Below are 15,779 nucleotides of genomic sequence, written 5' to 3' on the forward strand. Positions count from 1 at the left end.
GAATACACGACACAGCCGACCCGGAAGCAGCTGCAGCAGAGGTAGCGCCGGCCGGATGCTGCACCGCAGGAGCGTTCAGCACCAAGGAGAGCGGAAGCGGGCACAGGTGAATTGATCTCTATGTGCAGTCACGGACCACGGAGAACAAAGCCCAGATTGCACATAGAGAACCCACGTGTGCCGTGAATAACGGCACATAGAGGGAGCATATGCGTGTTTTACATGTCAGCGAAGAATGTCTGTGTTTTTCACTGACGTGTGAAATGGGCCTTAGATATAGGTGCAGATCCCACGAATATACCATAAATGTCATTCCTGAGACAATCCTTTGAATTTTCAACTCAATGTCACAAAATTTTTAAGCAGTCTCTAGGTGGTTGTGGACCTCACCCTCTGCCGAATGCCCCATTGTCTCTGGTTGTGTCAAATTAACTACTGATACTCAACTCATGAAGATTTAGTCAGATTTGGTTCTTATACCTGCAATGCCACTATCTTCAATTAAACCTCTGCTGCAAATGTGTGCATATCACATAATACACTGCGTAACAAAGAGGCACTGCCCCTAGTTCACACAACGGTGCAGCTCTTTAAATGAAAAGATCAATACAGCTTTCGACATCCACGCAACTAACTTTGAGGCCGGGGGTCACACGAGTTTTGATCCTTTCATGGGAAAAAATTGGATCGATTATTGTAATGACGCTCTGATCCGACTTTGATCTGAGTGTCAGCTTAGTGTGATCCCATTCTTTTGCATGAGATTTATAGCACCCTGTCAGGAGGTGATGGAGAACAAAATTTCTCCAGCTTCTCCATTTTGTGAATCTGTGGACCACTCTGTCCACAAAAATACATTTACATGTGAACAGCTGCATAGACTAATAGGTACAAGTTCTATCCGTGAAAAATATGGATATGAGAAAATGGTGTCTAAATGAGGCCTAAGTCTCCCTACAGAGCCACAACAAAGGCGCCTCATTCACCCCTCCAACACCTATAGTGATGACGGCAAGAACCCGAAACAGCTGTTTAGGAGGGGTGATGGATTGCACTAATATGAGACAGTATTCTTCCTTCTAAAGTAAAGCTAATTTGCATAGTTTTTCTCATGGAGAACTACCTGTAAGAAAGTTTCCATACATCACCTAGATATTTTGAGCAAAAACCAGTACACCCCCTCCACCCGACCTTTAAAGCCCAATTATTGAGAAAAAATAGTTATTAGAAAGATGAGATTTACAAGTTGATATCCGATAGGACATCAGATAGTATATTAGATGGCAATTGGTATAGGAGGTGATGCATTACCTTTCTCACGGCCCTGTCTTATAGTGTGCTGCATCATTACCAGCCACAGTAAGTAACACTTGAAAAGCCAGCGAGCTCTGCAATTAAGGGGAGATGAATTCAGCCTCCTGATATATGGGAAACATACAGACAGGCTGGTGATAATCACATACAGCATTACTGTCAGCTCTGTATTTATGGCACAATATATTCAATAATCACAGACACAAGGGTGCAGATCCGGTGGTAACCAAGGTCAGGGATTAGCATTTCATCGCGCACTATTACTAGCTTCTGCAAGTCTAAGGCGGAAAGCTCAGTAATATATTCTGGAGTATTTTCATTAGAAACTTGTTAGGAACTCAGGAATAACTCATAAAAAAATCTGCTATGGATTGTAGTTGCAATCATTTGTTCCCTCTATGTGAAGTGTTTCAGTTCACATATATAGCTTGGTCCTTTGCTTCCCATACAGAGCACGTTTTTTAACTGCAGGTGAGGTTACATATAAGTTAGGGACCCCAAGTTAGGGACCCCAAAAATAGAGATTAGCTTGGCGTTGGTTTGGGGCTCTTTTGCATTGATCAATACAATGGCTAAACATCTCTTGTATTCCTATTATTCATAGCAGTTATGCATATTCCATTTTTCATGTTTTTTCACTTTTTCAGATAGTTCATTGTATTTTTCAGTCTAGTATTCCCATAGCAGTTCTGCTTTTCATCATTCTCATATACATTGTGACTAGTGTGCAACTCTTTATCCTATTGTATAGTTATTATGTTTTTTGAGTCTTGCACCATGTTCACACCATTGGTGTTCCAGACATACATTCTTTAGTTATGAAGGTAACAGAAACACAGCCTGTGACAGCAAGCCCCACACCAGAACTAACACCCCCACAACCCCTGTTTCATGAAGAGAGCCAGTCGGGTACACGACTACTACAGACCTCTGCAGAGCCCCCGGTCGGTCCTTCAAAGTGTCATAGACACCTCCCTTCTATAACCCTCATTCACCAATTTATTTTAGAAAAAAAAAGCAATGAAGGTCCTACGTAATCCAACGAATCTGAAGAATTCCACAAAAGGGAACCTGAAAGACATAAAAGGAAGAATTAAAAAAATAAAGACAGGACATAGTTTCTCGTTCACCAATTTATTCCCAAAAGAACCCCAAGCAGCTCCGATGTAATCCACATGTAGGTCCCACAACGTTCCCAGACTCAGTGGCCCAGCCGATGAAGAACGTTCAGAGAACGATCCCCATAGGCTGAAACAGCAGCCACAGCCGGCTCTCATGCTATGCTCTGTGAGAACCGCTGGCACTTTTCCCTTTACCTGTGACAAATTGTGTTATATTATATCTTACCCTTGTTACATGGGCTTAGTACTTGATTACAGATTGTTATTCGGTATTGCATATTGGCACTGAGTTGTATAGTTGTTATTAATTTTCTATGCATTAACCATTTCTAATACAACGTGGTGGAAGTTACTCTCTCAGGGTGGGCCAACCTCACCTCTTGTTTGTTTATATGTCTGCACCTCTTTTAATTGGTTTTAACTTCGGTATACAATAAAGGCATTCTCTTATTTTATATGACTGGTATGCATCTGATTCATGTGCAGTAGTCTTTTTCTCCTCCTTTTTCAAGTACTTGTACTGCACCAGATAGCATTCCTTTTACTTTGTATTCTATCTAATTTTATCTAATTTATAACTGTGGTGCGCTCCTACCATTTGTCTTAGTTCACCGCTGGCGGCAGTGACATCATGAGGTTACCGTGGTTCAGAGCAGCTGGGTAACACAGGGTACCATGAGAACTTGAATCTTTGTATTATTTCACAGACTAAGATTACCACTCCCATTTCCAATACTCATCAGTACTGCAATGGTAGGCCACAATCAGATTTAGGTCTTTATAACCCCATCTGTAATAATGAGCTGTGCTTCTGGCATACTATGCCTAGACTGTACAATCTTAAAAATGGCTGCCTCTTTCCCTACTTCATCTTTTATAGTTCGGTGATAGTCTCCCATGATTGGCTGCCTTAGACCATGTGATAGCTTCCATTCATTATGGGGAAGCCTGAGCTTTCGACCCTGACTTCATGAGCCTGCTCTCTGGCTGACACAACGTTCACCAGTATGTGAAATGGCACTCGCAATTTATTTTTGAGATCCTGGGGAATCAAATCACAAATTGTTTGATTTTGCCGGGACCTGCGAATTTCAGGAAAAGCATCTATGAGTCGATCCGTTTATGTCTATTTAACATGCTATAGGGGAAATGCTGATATTTCCTTACCACTGTAGTGCCCATCAGAGTCACTTGCCCTCCTCCAGTACAACTAGTGGCATGCATTTCTAATGTGCCTCTGGCATTTCTACACTTATGCGGGCGTCACACGGTACGATATATCTGACGATATGTTGTCGGGGTCACGTCGTTAGTGACGCACATCCGGCATCGTCAGACATATCGTACCATGTGACACCTCCGAACGACTGTGAACGAGCAAAAATACTCACCTTATCGTTGCTCATTGACACGTTGTTCATTTTCATATCGTTCCTCCTTTTGCGCGCCGGTTGTTCGTCGCTCCCGTGGCAGCACACATCGCTCCATGTGACACCCAGGGAGCGACGAACACAGCTTACCTGCGTACCGCCGGCAATGCGGAAGGAAGGAGGTGGGCGGGATGTTTACGTCCAGCTCATCTCCGCCCCTCCGCTTCTATTGGCCAGCTGCCGTGTGACGTCGCTGTGACGCCAAACGTCCCTCCTCCTTCAAGAAGAGGATGTTTGCCGCCTACAGCGACGTCGCCCGGGAGGTAAGTACGTGTGACGCGGAGGTTAACGACTTTGTGCGCCACGGGCAACTAATTGCCCATGACGCACAAACGACGGGGGCGGGTGCGATCGCTTATGCGATCGCACGATTTATCGTCCCGTGTGATGCCCGCATTAGGATTTCTCCAGTGATAATGGCTATAAATACTTATGACCACACATTCCACATATTTTGTTCACTATAACCAGGATAGCATATACCAACCTAGAAAACCACTTGTATCCTTAACAAGAATACATACAATGCTAATTTTCCTTACAAAAGTGCATTTTATTGATAAAGTTTAATACATAAAATTATACTATACTATAAATACTATAGAGAGAAACTGATGGCATTTTTTACATTATTTTCCTAGAACCACTTTATGCTTATACAATTTTCTGTAAGAAAACCGCAAATATGGCTGCAGCATTTTTCCTCATCGTTGTACTTGGAGATCTGTATTGTAATATTACATACATTCATTATATTATATATGTTGTCATTGTTTACGTGGCCAGTATATTCTCATTATGAGACCTGTCGATGTAGATGGCAATGACATATAGCTCTACAGAATTGTAAAATATTTGGTATGCTGACATATTATACACCTCATACATGAAGAATAAGTATCCGGGGATTTACGGTGTGATTTTGCATGAAAATAATTCAGATTTCGGAATATCTTTGCCCTTTGTACACAATGTTCTTTATGCGTTCACATTTCATGAGTCGCCTACCTCCCAGAACTACTGGGCTTTTAAGGGATTTCTGCATTTAATTTCAGCGCTTTTCTCTTAATTAAAGAATTCCAATTTGGGAGATAGTAATGGCTTTACTTACGGTTATGGCTTTAATGAGCTTCTTTACTGTTATAATTAGAAATGAATTTTTGTACTTTGCTTCTGTCCAAGTATCATATAATTGTGCACTGTCGCCGTGTTGAATCTGCACAACCACTTTAATATATGACTATATACGCTGTTTGCCCATATTTGTGTGACGTTTTAATTAGTGAATTAAATTTTCCACTTCCCATTATTTTCTCATCTGTAGTGGATACAAGCCAGCCCGATGACTAGCCAACAACGCTGAATTGTGTCATTTGTGGTACCGTGCTTTATGTGTCCGCTGCGATGGTTTTCAGCACTTTTTTAGAATTTATATTCCTATGGTAAAGTATTTATGTGGATGGCTGGACATAAGCGACAAGCCTGGAACTCCAAAGACATTGCAATGTCACATCTTAATTATGAAAATATTGATTGAGTGACACTGCAGTAGCATTTGGGTTAATGTATACAGACTGCTCATGGTGATTAATATGTGATTGCGGAGATTATTAGATACCGCAGGGAGGGTACACCAATAGAGAGAATATCCTGAGTCCTAGACTTCCTTAAAGGGAATCTGTCACTAGCTTTTTTCACCTAATCTGACAGCAACATAATGTAGGGTCAGACCCCTGATTCCAGCAAATGTATCGCTTACTGGTCTGCTTGCTGTAATTTTTATAAAATCTCTGTTTTATCAGCAGTATGGGACTAGTAAACCTGCTGCTGTGTAGTCCAGCCACACCCCCATTAATGATTAGCAGCTTTCTACCTGTGTACACAGAAATCTGCCAATCAGAGGTGTGGCTGGGGTTCTACAGAGCTCAGCATCTAGAAAACTGGTAGATTTGCAGCAGATAAAACAGTGATTTTATTGAAACTGTAGCAAGCAGCCCAGTGTGCGACACATCGCCGGAATCAGGGTCTCTGCTCTCAGATGGGGTAGAAAAAACCTTGTGACCGATTCCCTTTAATTATTACTAGTTAGTAACATTTCTCACTGTTGGTACAAACAGTATAAGAACAATGGTGGCCCAGTGGTTCTCACTGCCGTCTTGCAGCGCTGGGAACCTGGGTTCAAATCCCAAGAAGGACAGCACCTGCAAGGAGTTTGCATGTTCTCCTTACATTTGTGTGGGTTTCCGTTTTCCTCCCACATTATAAAGACATTGTGACAGTGTTGCTGATGTATAAAAAACGCTCTAGAATTAATGGTGCTATATAAATGAGTAAATATTATATAATGGTGGTCCAATGTGACCCCCCTTACAAGAGCTGCCATCATCAATGTCATTTTCGGACCAGCATCTGTTATTAATTTTAGCACGGTATATGCAGGTAAAATACATTTTTTACTATTCGCTAAAAAAGATCTGTTTTATTGCAGCCGTCGGTGCTGCAGCTCCACTACTGTCTCAGATCTAACCTCCTGCATAGTAGACATACTAGATATCTATTTCTGTCCCCATGTCACATAAAACAATGCCCGGATATAATAAAGTTCTCCAATGTATATCAGGCATTCACTGTAATAGTTTGGCGTGCCAATACTTCTTATACAGGTATTCTATTTGGATTACTTATAATAAATAGGAGATTAATGAGCTTGTAAAGGATAAGAGACAGCGTATATACCAGCGATCGGTGGAAATATCTGTTGTATCATAGGATTGTACTGCTATGGGAGTTGTAATACTGACATCTGGTGGCCATTACTAGTACATACAACTCTACGAGAATTGGGCATATAGAGGAGTCGTATCTTGGCTTTTCTTCACTGTCAGGGCAAAGGTTTGATTTTCTACATTATCCCAGTATTGAATGACCTCGGTGAAGGCAGAGAAGCTTGTCACCTCCTATGTCACACAGCACCCGGCCACATGCCCTGCCAGCAACTCTCTAATTCCCTTACCCAACTATAGATGCAAACTCACCTATTGTAGAAATAGTTCCCTTAATTCTAAAAATGTTTGATTAGTTTGGATCAATGTGATCAGGACCTTCATCTATTAGCCGGAATGCTACACGGAGCACTCTCCTTCCGAAGGACCCGGTACGTCCATGCTTTACCGGAACAGGATTGCCTAATGCAGCATTTCCTCTGTTATAGCCCTGCAGGAAAACTCAACATTTGGTGATGATTCCTCTGTAGATTGGTCCCAGCAGTTGATGACCATATAATTTGTTTATTTCAATGGTTTCTAAACAAAAAAATATTGTTTAGAGCACAACACCTAATGCTGATGGTTCTGAAACAGGAGCCATGTCTACAACAACCGCAGCAGTAGGTACCCACTGATGGATTGCCATGGAAGAAAAAGCCTGAAGAAGTACTTAACGTTTTCCATGTGTGAGCATGTAATGCAGGGCTTAATAGGATGTTTAGGCTTGACCTAAATTGCGACCAAAGCTACATTTCGGCACTGCAGAAGTGAATGTGGTCTTGTTACAAAAAACATGAGGCTCAGTTGTATTTTTTGTGACTTGCTTACTTGCAGTGTATCTGTCACAATGTGACCACATTCACTTATACTGCGCCGTGATGCAGCAAAACCAAAAAATGAGCCAGAGCATAAGTTGGTATAAGCGCATGTTCACACTGTGACCATTTCACAGAAAAGAAGAAAATTAGCATATATTCTGTAGTAAGGAAATAGAACTAGTACATATAAAATAACATTGGGTACTTAGTTAACACTATTTTGCAAAAAGAAGCATAAAAGCCATCCCACCGCAACAAGGCCTGACCTTGTGTCTGACGACCTCAATATAGAAAAGGGCAGAGTAGGATACAGGCCCGGCGGTGCCGCCATCTAGCGAACTTCAGACGTGTGACGGCTATCACAGCCAAAGTAGTTGTGTAGCCCCAGCCTTACACTGCCAAGCACACTGTCCTGCTGGGCTTCTGTTCTGGGATCACCTCAGTTCTCAGTGGCCTCCAGATGGGAGCACTGTTGCACAGCACAACTTCTAGCTTCCTAGTTGCAGAAAAAAGTTCACAGAGCAGATTACATTGGATAACAAACTCTTTACTTCTGGAACATGAGGTAATGATAAGCACAGTCATACAGCATTGCATCAGGAAGAGAAAGTGAAACCAAGAAGAAAACAAAAGACTTTTTACAGTACAGTGAGTAAGGAAACAACATCGCCATCTACTGTTAGATCAGCACAAAGTCTTCCTTCACACAAAGAAGTCCTTGTCTGTTGCATATACCAACAAGCACTGCACACTACCTTGTACTTGCAGGAATCTCGGCACCTCTTCTGTTTTTTGGACCCACACATCGTTGCCATTGTGGCGTGACACACATCTGACTTTGTGCTGGACCTACTAATCATAAGCAATGTCAGAGATGTGTATGCTCCTCTCCTATCCAGTAGCTACAGGGGACTGGCATAGCATCTGGATCAGGGTCCTGGCATCTGTTCACTTACCACGATTCAGCCCACCCTCTTTCCAAAAAAAGGTGTTCTCCAGGATTTACATGTTGATGCCATATCCATAGGACAATTGTTTAGAGATGATAAGGTGCAGTACCTGATAGCAGCCCCAAAACAGTGTATAGCTATTGTGTTCTATCCCATCTAGTGATGAGCGCGCACTACCATGCTCGGGTGCTCGCTACTTGTAATGAGCAGTTAATGCTCTGATGGACGCAACTCGAATACCCAAGTATCATGGAAGGCAATGGTTAGCTGGCTTTCCAGTCCTGTGACGTCATGATATGCATTTCACTGCTATGGCAAAATGCCGCAGAGCATAAAAAATACCACAGGTACCCAATATGTGGGGCAGAGGATTCTAGGTGCAGAAGTGAACACTACCCTCATCTGCCATGGAGGACCAGATGCGACACCAAGCCAGGGGAGCATGAATCTCTTTGCTCACCTGTAATTGAAACCTATACACTTACTTCTTTTTTTATGATTTAAAAGTGTTGGCCATTATTTTTTTTTTTTTATATATATATACACAGTATATAGATGGCCAATCATATTACCTTCACCAGCCAGACGTTCTCAGATGCTGCCAAAACAGCTTCTCCATTAAAATTATAATGGCCGCGGATAGGTACTACAGATCAAATCCCTATTTATTTGAACAGGAGGTGGATCTGCAGTATCTGTCTGCAACCACTATAGGAATGATGGAGCTACAGTGTTCCCGCAGCATCCAAGAAATTTGGCTGCCGGTAATAGCTCATTGATACTGAGTGATGCACTCCCATCCCAGATATTAATGGCCTCCATTGGATAGGCCATCAAATAAAAAAAAAAAATATATAATATATATATATATATATATATATATGTAGCTGCCGACCCTTTTAATAAAATGTGGTAATGTGTGCAAATGTATTCACTGGAATTCAACTAATATCCACATGCCTTACAATCCTCAAATATTACAATGTGGAGGAATAAAATAAATGATTACAGTATGTTAAAGAAAAAAAGAGATAACAATAATAAAAAAATTCAATAAATATATTTATTACTATATATATATATATATATATATATATATATATTTATTTATTTATTAGGCCCCATTTCAGCAGCTATCACCACAGGATGTACAGGTTACTATGGCAGATATATAATGTATGCCTCTCCATAGAGTAGATGACACAGAATCCACCATTGCCATAAGGTTATGTCACAGCTCACCTCCTACCCCCTCCCTTCACGGTGTTCCCCGATCAGAGCAGACCTGCAGAGCGTTCCTGTAGATGTCAATGAGTGAAAGTCGTGATAGTGTTCTCTGTGGTCCATGTGACTGCTAAAAAGTCCTCTATAGTAAAGAAGTAGGGGTCTGTTGGGCATTTTGGGCAGAGTGAAATTTTAAGGATTTAGAATTTTATAAATGTTGTTGTGATTATAAAGGGTGAAAATAAATATATCAAAATATATCAACATTTATAAAAAAATTACATAAAAATCTTACTTAGCAATAGGTCCTTTTCTGCTGACATTTTTTTTTGTATTAATGTCCTTTGTTCTGTCTTTTGCTTCCAGAAAAATAAACTAAGGATGACTTATTACAAAAGTTTACTGAAAAATGTCAAATATTAACGTGTTATTATTATAAGTAATACGTTTTTTATGTAATAGAGAGAATAATTTACAATCTAGCAGTCTGTACACATGGTATGTTTGCTTGGGGGTCTTACCCTATTTCTTTTCCTATGCAGTGGTTAAGGAATCCTGGCCCCCAACATGAGAAGAGGACGCTGTTTGGAGACATGGTTTGCTTCTTATTCATAACACCGCTTGCCACCATCTCGGGATGGTTATGTCTTCGAGGAGCAGTGGATCACCTGCACTTCAGTAGCCGACTAGAAGCAGTTGGACTTATTGCACTCACCGTTGCACTCTTTACAATTTACCTCTTTTGGACACTTGTAAGTATCTTAAGAGTCTTTGAAGAATGCAAAAAACCCCAATGTTTAATTTCAGCACATGTGACCTGGACTAGTAAGTGAGCACTTCACTCATACCTCAGGACGCTGGCATTACGCTCACAGTGGTATGATTGAGAATCAAGAGCGTTATCAAGAGAAGAGGAACTCTGCTCCCAGTACGCATTAGTTTGTCAATCACACCGATGTGGACGTGATGCTGCTGAACTGCTGGTCACAGCGCTCCCTAAATAGTCCAGGTACTCAGGTACCAGGGCTAAACAATTATTTGTAATACAGGGATCATTAAAAAACAATTATTAAGAGTCTGAGTCTGATAAAGTGCTCCTAATAATTTACGAGTGAATCTGCCCACAATCCAGTCAGTCATGGAGACTGGGGCCAGCCTTGGTGATGTCAGGTCAACTGGAAGTTGATGTGACGTCACCGGATCGCAGAGGTCACGTGATGGGGATGAGTGGACTGCAATAGCGCTGCTCAGAGTCAGAATTGACTAGACAAGATATTTGAGAAGAGCCTTCTCTTTGAGTTTACATCGATGTGGCCACTAATGCTGAGTAGTGGACCATCCCTTTAAGCATTTCCGTATCTGAGAACCGGGCCTTATAAATGAAATCTAAAACTGAACATGTTTTGGTTGCGATCAGCCTTGTCGGATCATTTTCTAAATCACTTTTCTCTTTTTTTCTTCTTTTCCTTCCAGGTGTCATTTAGATACCACTGTAGATTATATAATGAATGGCGTCGGACCAATCAGAGGGTTATTCTGGTGATCCCCAAATCGATCAATTTACCTTCCAATCAACAGTCGTTGCTGGGGCTGCACTCTCTCAAAAGAAATTCTAAAGAGACCATAGTGTGACGAGAGATGGGCCGGGACTGGTCTTGCAGCATCATGCACTGTAGCACTATCTCTCTTCTATCACTTGGACTTCATTCAGACTGTTAACCCCTAACTTGGATATGTAACCCTCATTTCTCCGGGAGCAACAGAACCAGTTTTAATTTAAGTGATGAATGCTGCAATTATGTATTTGCTAACTTGCCAAACCTGTTCATATAGCCGGTGGCATCTTACATACACTTCTGTAATCCAGCAGCCTTTAACTTTTTATTTGGTTTTCTTATGACATTTTTGTACTGCATTATCCTTTCCTCTTAGACTTCTGCAAAGCAAAATTATTTTACTTTTTACAAACTCTACATAAAAAAAGTATTCTAACAAAAAGATCAAGCAAAGTGTTTGCCGTTGGATTTGTATATGAGCCAATATACTGACCATGATGGAAAATGCCTTTACAACGTACTGTTAGTTGCTCAAAACCGAGGGATCCAGTTTGTGACGACACTCTGACTTTTGTCTCTGGACGTCTTCAGTTGGATGTTACATACTAGTTACAGTCATGGGTGCAACTTTTTTCTTTTTTTACCCTATGTCTTAAAGATGGTTGCATTAAAGTTATAAGTTCACATGACTGTTGCGCTATTCAATGTATTCCCATGTCCTGCTATTTTCACTCTGTAAACGGCAGCCTGATATGAGCAAATGATGTTTTTTATGTGCACGTATCCATGTCATTTACTGATGCTGATTGCTTTGGCTGCATTCACACTTTTTTATATAACACAACCAAATATTTTTGACAACTGAAGCACAAAATATATCAACTGTATTGATCCGTTCTTCAATCCACTAAAAAAATATCATTATAGTTAGTAAATCAGATTCAAAACTGATGCATTTTCCTTCTTAGTTGTTCAATCTGCCTATGATTATAGCACTACTCCAGTGGTTTTTGGGGTTTATTTTCAGCGCTGGAGTGGTGGTATTAATCTACAGTCCCTACACTCACCTGCTGCCGTCTACACCTTTTATCGGCACCACTCCGGTGCCGCAACACTATCTTGTAGCAAGAAGAGAATGGCACTTCCTATGTATGCGTCGGAGATATTGGGGTGCACTTCAGGTTCCAAAGCCAAACAGTGAGAAGTATACAAGGCACTCCCAAGATGATTTGAAGAAAAATTTATTCATGTGCGTAACAAAAATGTTTTCGGTCCTATATGGACCCAATACAGCCCCCAATACAGCGGTGGATTCCGCGTCTGACAGCCCACACAGCGTGTTCCCTCACACATGGGCTACTGAGGAAGGTCCACATAGGACCGAAAACGTTTTTGCTACGCACATGAATACATTTTTCTTCAAATCATCTTGGGAGTGCCTTGTATACTTCGCAACACTATCTTGTGACCTAAACTTCTGATTGCCAGAATTCAGAGGTAACGGTCACAAGCAATGTAAGTCTATGAGAGCTAGAAAGAGTCTCTCATAGACTTACATTGAGTTGTAAATCACTCCAACAAACAATGGAGCAGCCGGTAGGTCACAATCTGCTGAAGACTGCCCAAAGCGGCGGTGATACAGGGTGAAGATGGCTGCCAGTAGGTATAAGACTAAGGTCAGAGGCCTTACATTAGAATCACCACTCCAGTGCTGCAATAAAAACAAACAAACACTGGAGTGGTGCTTTAACGATGGGTTAAGAAAATGCCCCTAATGGGGGATTCTGAAGTAGCAGAAGAATCTGCATGATTGGACCCCACATCTATCAGCCAGAGAAGAGAGCGGCTACAAGAGTGACTGGAGAACCGGACATCTTTGCACTACAGACACCCTTAGGCTATGTGCCCACGGGACTCTGTACCCGCAAATTTTGCTGCGGAAAACCTGCGGATTTATCTGGATTTTCCAGATAAATCCGCAGGTTTTAGCAAATACAGACACTCCCCATGTTATCCTATGGGACATGGGGAGTGTTTTTGTCCATGCTGAGGTATTTGCGGCTGTGGAATATGCTGCGGATGTCCCGCAGCCGCACATAATTGCATGTCAATTATTCCTGTGGAAATACCTGCCGAAATCCCGGTCCTCCACTATGGAGGTAGAGGCCGGGAGTTCCGCAGGTAAGTCGCACGAATGTCCGCAGGTTTACCGCAGCTATTTCGCTGGAATCCTGCAGCAATGTATAGCTGCGGATTCCGGGGATCAGCTGCGGGAAACCTGCGGCCGTACCTGCGGATATATCCACGGGTACAGAGTCCCGTGGGCACATAGCCTTACTGATTTCAGTGAAGACTGTGCACGACTCAATTCACACCTCATTTTTACACTGTTCTCTGCACATACAGGAGAAACACTGGGAAAGCATAACGAAGCCCATAAGCCTTTCCTCCACTTGATAGGTCGGCATAACTATTAATTTACTACATAGCGAAGAGCAGCAGACTGCACTTTCTCATATATGAAGGGTCAGCATAGAAAAAGTATGCCGCACTTATCATTCACATTTTACACTTTTTATATTTTAACATTGTGGCCAGTCGTTGTATCATTGTATGGCAATATAGAGGCATATATTGGAAATATACACCAGGATAAATTCCTGACATGTAGATGTAAACGCAGACCCTTTAAAAATATTGTATTATTCAGAGCAGACCACCCCTTTAAACTTTTTTTTAATTACTTTTTGTCCATTCTTTAGTTTTGTTTTTCGGTTTGATGAAATGGATCCTAATCTGATAATTTTAGCATTTTAGTCTCCAGTTGATTCCCACATAATGATTGTGATCGGTCACAAAATCTAGGACGTAATAGAGGACACTGGTGTGAACGCAGCCGCTTGCTCTATAGCCTCCACTGTGTGCAGGTGACATGTCCGTCCATATTAACAGTGAAGAACCTAGCACAATACTTTTCTCCAGTGATGTACTCTACTCAAAGAAAATATGCATTTTTCCTATGTTCCTTTCCTTTTTTTCAAGACATTTTATATGAATATATTTATGGTTTCTAAAATATTTTTTTAGACAGCTATTTTTTCCAAGCCTTGCATTTACAGGATAGATGCGCCGAGTGGATGATTGTTCCAGTCCCCTCCACTTAATTTTGGCTGTGATGCTTAACGTTATGATCTTGCTTCTGACTAGATACTTCAAGTTTGCTCATATCAAGAATGAAAAAAAACAAAAAAAAAACATTTTTTTTATCCTAAACAGGTCAACTCATTAACCCTTCAGATCCTGATATGACACTTTATCACCAGCACTGTCTGGGAGATGGATAACAGGGGTATTGCAGTTTTTAAAATGAATCCGCATATACGTTATGAGTTATTATAACATTGTGCATTATTTAAGTAATAAATCCTCCATGATATGGTTGTCATACGTTTTGATTTGTAGCCCGTATTCTTTGTGTTGTATCCATCAAGAAATGCTTATTGCAGCTGACGTGAGCCATTGTGGAGATAGATTCAGATACTAGTCAAAATCAGAGATTTATCACATTGGCATCCCAGACTGTATCAGAGATTTATCACTTATCTTATCGATGTGCCCTAAATGTCCCAAAACGAACAACCTCTTCAAACACATGCCAGATCTCACACATCAGAGATAACAATAGGTTCCCATCTATAATGTAGTTACTAGGGCTGCACGCACATTAGATGAGTATTGTGCCAACTTGAAAATTTCAGCTGACCCTTTAATATGTATTGTGCTGTCCTTGCTTACCCCCCAATTGCAAACATAGGGAGAAGAATGGTCAGGCATGTTGGATCAGCATCCTGATCTTTTTGGCAGCGGTATACTCCTCTTTCCCTACTGGGAACACATGAATGCATGGCCGAGCCTAACATTCTTTTGTATTGGGGGTGGTTAGAAGGAATAGCTGTCAGCCTATCTTAAGCCCCCGTCACAAACGGCGAGATTGCTAGCTAGATCACTGAAACGTCACAGGTTTTGTGATGTATCAGTGACCTCACTAGCGATATTGCTGTGTGTGACAAGCAGCAGTGAGTGGGCCCCTGCTGCGAGGTCGCTGATCGTGACAAAACTATCAAGACCATTTTTTGCTTGTTGGTCTCCCGCTGTGCAGCACACATCGGCGTGTTTGACAGCGAGAGATCAATGAGAGCATGGCGGATTCAGTTACCTGTATTGCACTCCGTAGCTCTCACCTGAGCTCCAAAGTGCAGCCTAGACTGCACCGCAAGCTCAGAGTGATTGATTCCCCGGCGATTGCGGTTCAGTTCATGACAGCTGAAGACATGCCGGGCTGATCTCATCTACGGTGATCCTACCTAAACTCTGGATTGCAGCCCAGCCTGTCCACAGCTGTTATGAACTGAACCGCAATCGCCGGGGAATCAATCAATCGGCGCTCGCGGTAGCCAGTCTAATCGCTGTGGAGATCTCCCTGATTGACAGCTCACCAGCAACCATGTAGCGACGTTCCAGCGATCCCTGCCAGGTCGAATCGTTGGTCGGATCGCTGGTGCATCGCTACGTGTAACGGGACCCTAAGTTGTATGGCCACC

The 15,779-nt window shown here is 41.7% G+C and overlaps 1 protein-coding gene across 3 annotated transcripts in view; it reads left to right on the forward strand.

Moving 5' to 3' along the window:
• MARCHF3 (membrane associated ring-CH-type finger 3) overlaps positions 1-14,613 on the forward strand; it is a 268,488-nt gene extending 253,875 nt beyond the window's left edge. For all 3 annotated transcript variants that reach the window (XM_075324814.1, XM_075324800.1, XM_075324806.1), the window contains 2 exons: positions 10,165-10,374; positions 11,096-14,613. In XM_075324814.1, the coding sequence (XP_075180929.1) occupies positions 10,165-10,374; positions 11,096-11,254 (369 nt within the window). In that variant the 3' untranslated portion in view covers positions 11,255-14,613. The remainder of the gene's footprint in view (positions 1-10,164; positions 10,375-11,095) is intronic.
• The last annotated feature ends 1,166 nt before the right edge of the window (positions 14,614-15,779 follow it).

This window comes from Anomaloglossus baeobatrachus, chromosome 1 (assembly GCF_048569485.1).
Source record: "Anomaloglossus baeobatrachus isolate aAnoBae1 chromosome 1, aAnoBae1.hap1, whole genome shotgun sequence".
Taxonomy (NCBI): domain Eukaryota; kingdom Metazoa; phylum Chordata; class Amphibia; order Anura; family Aromobatidae; genus Anomaloglossus; species Anomaloglossus baeobatrachus.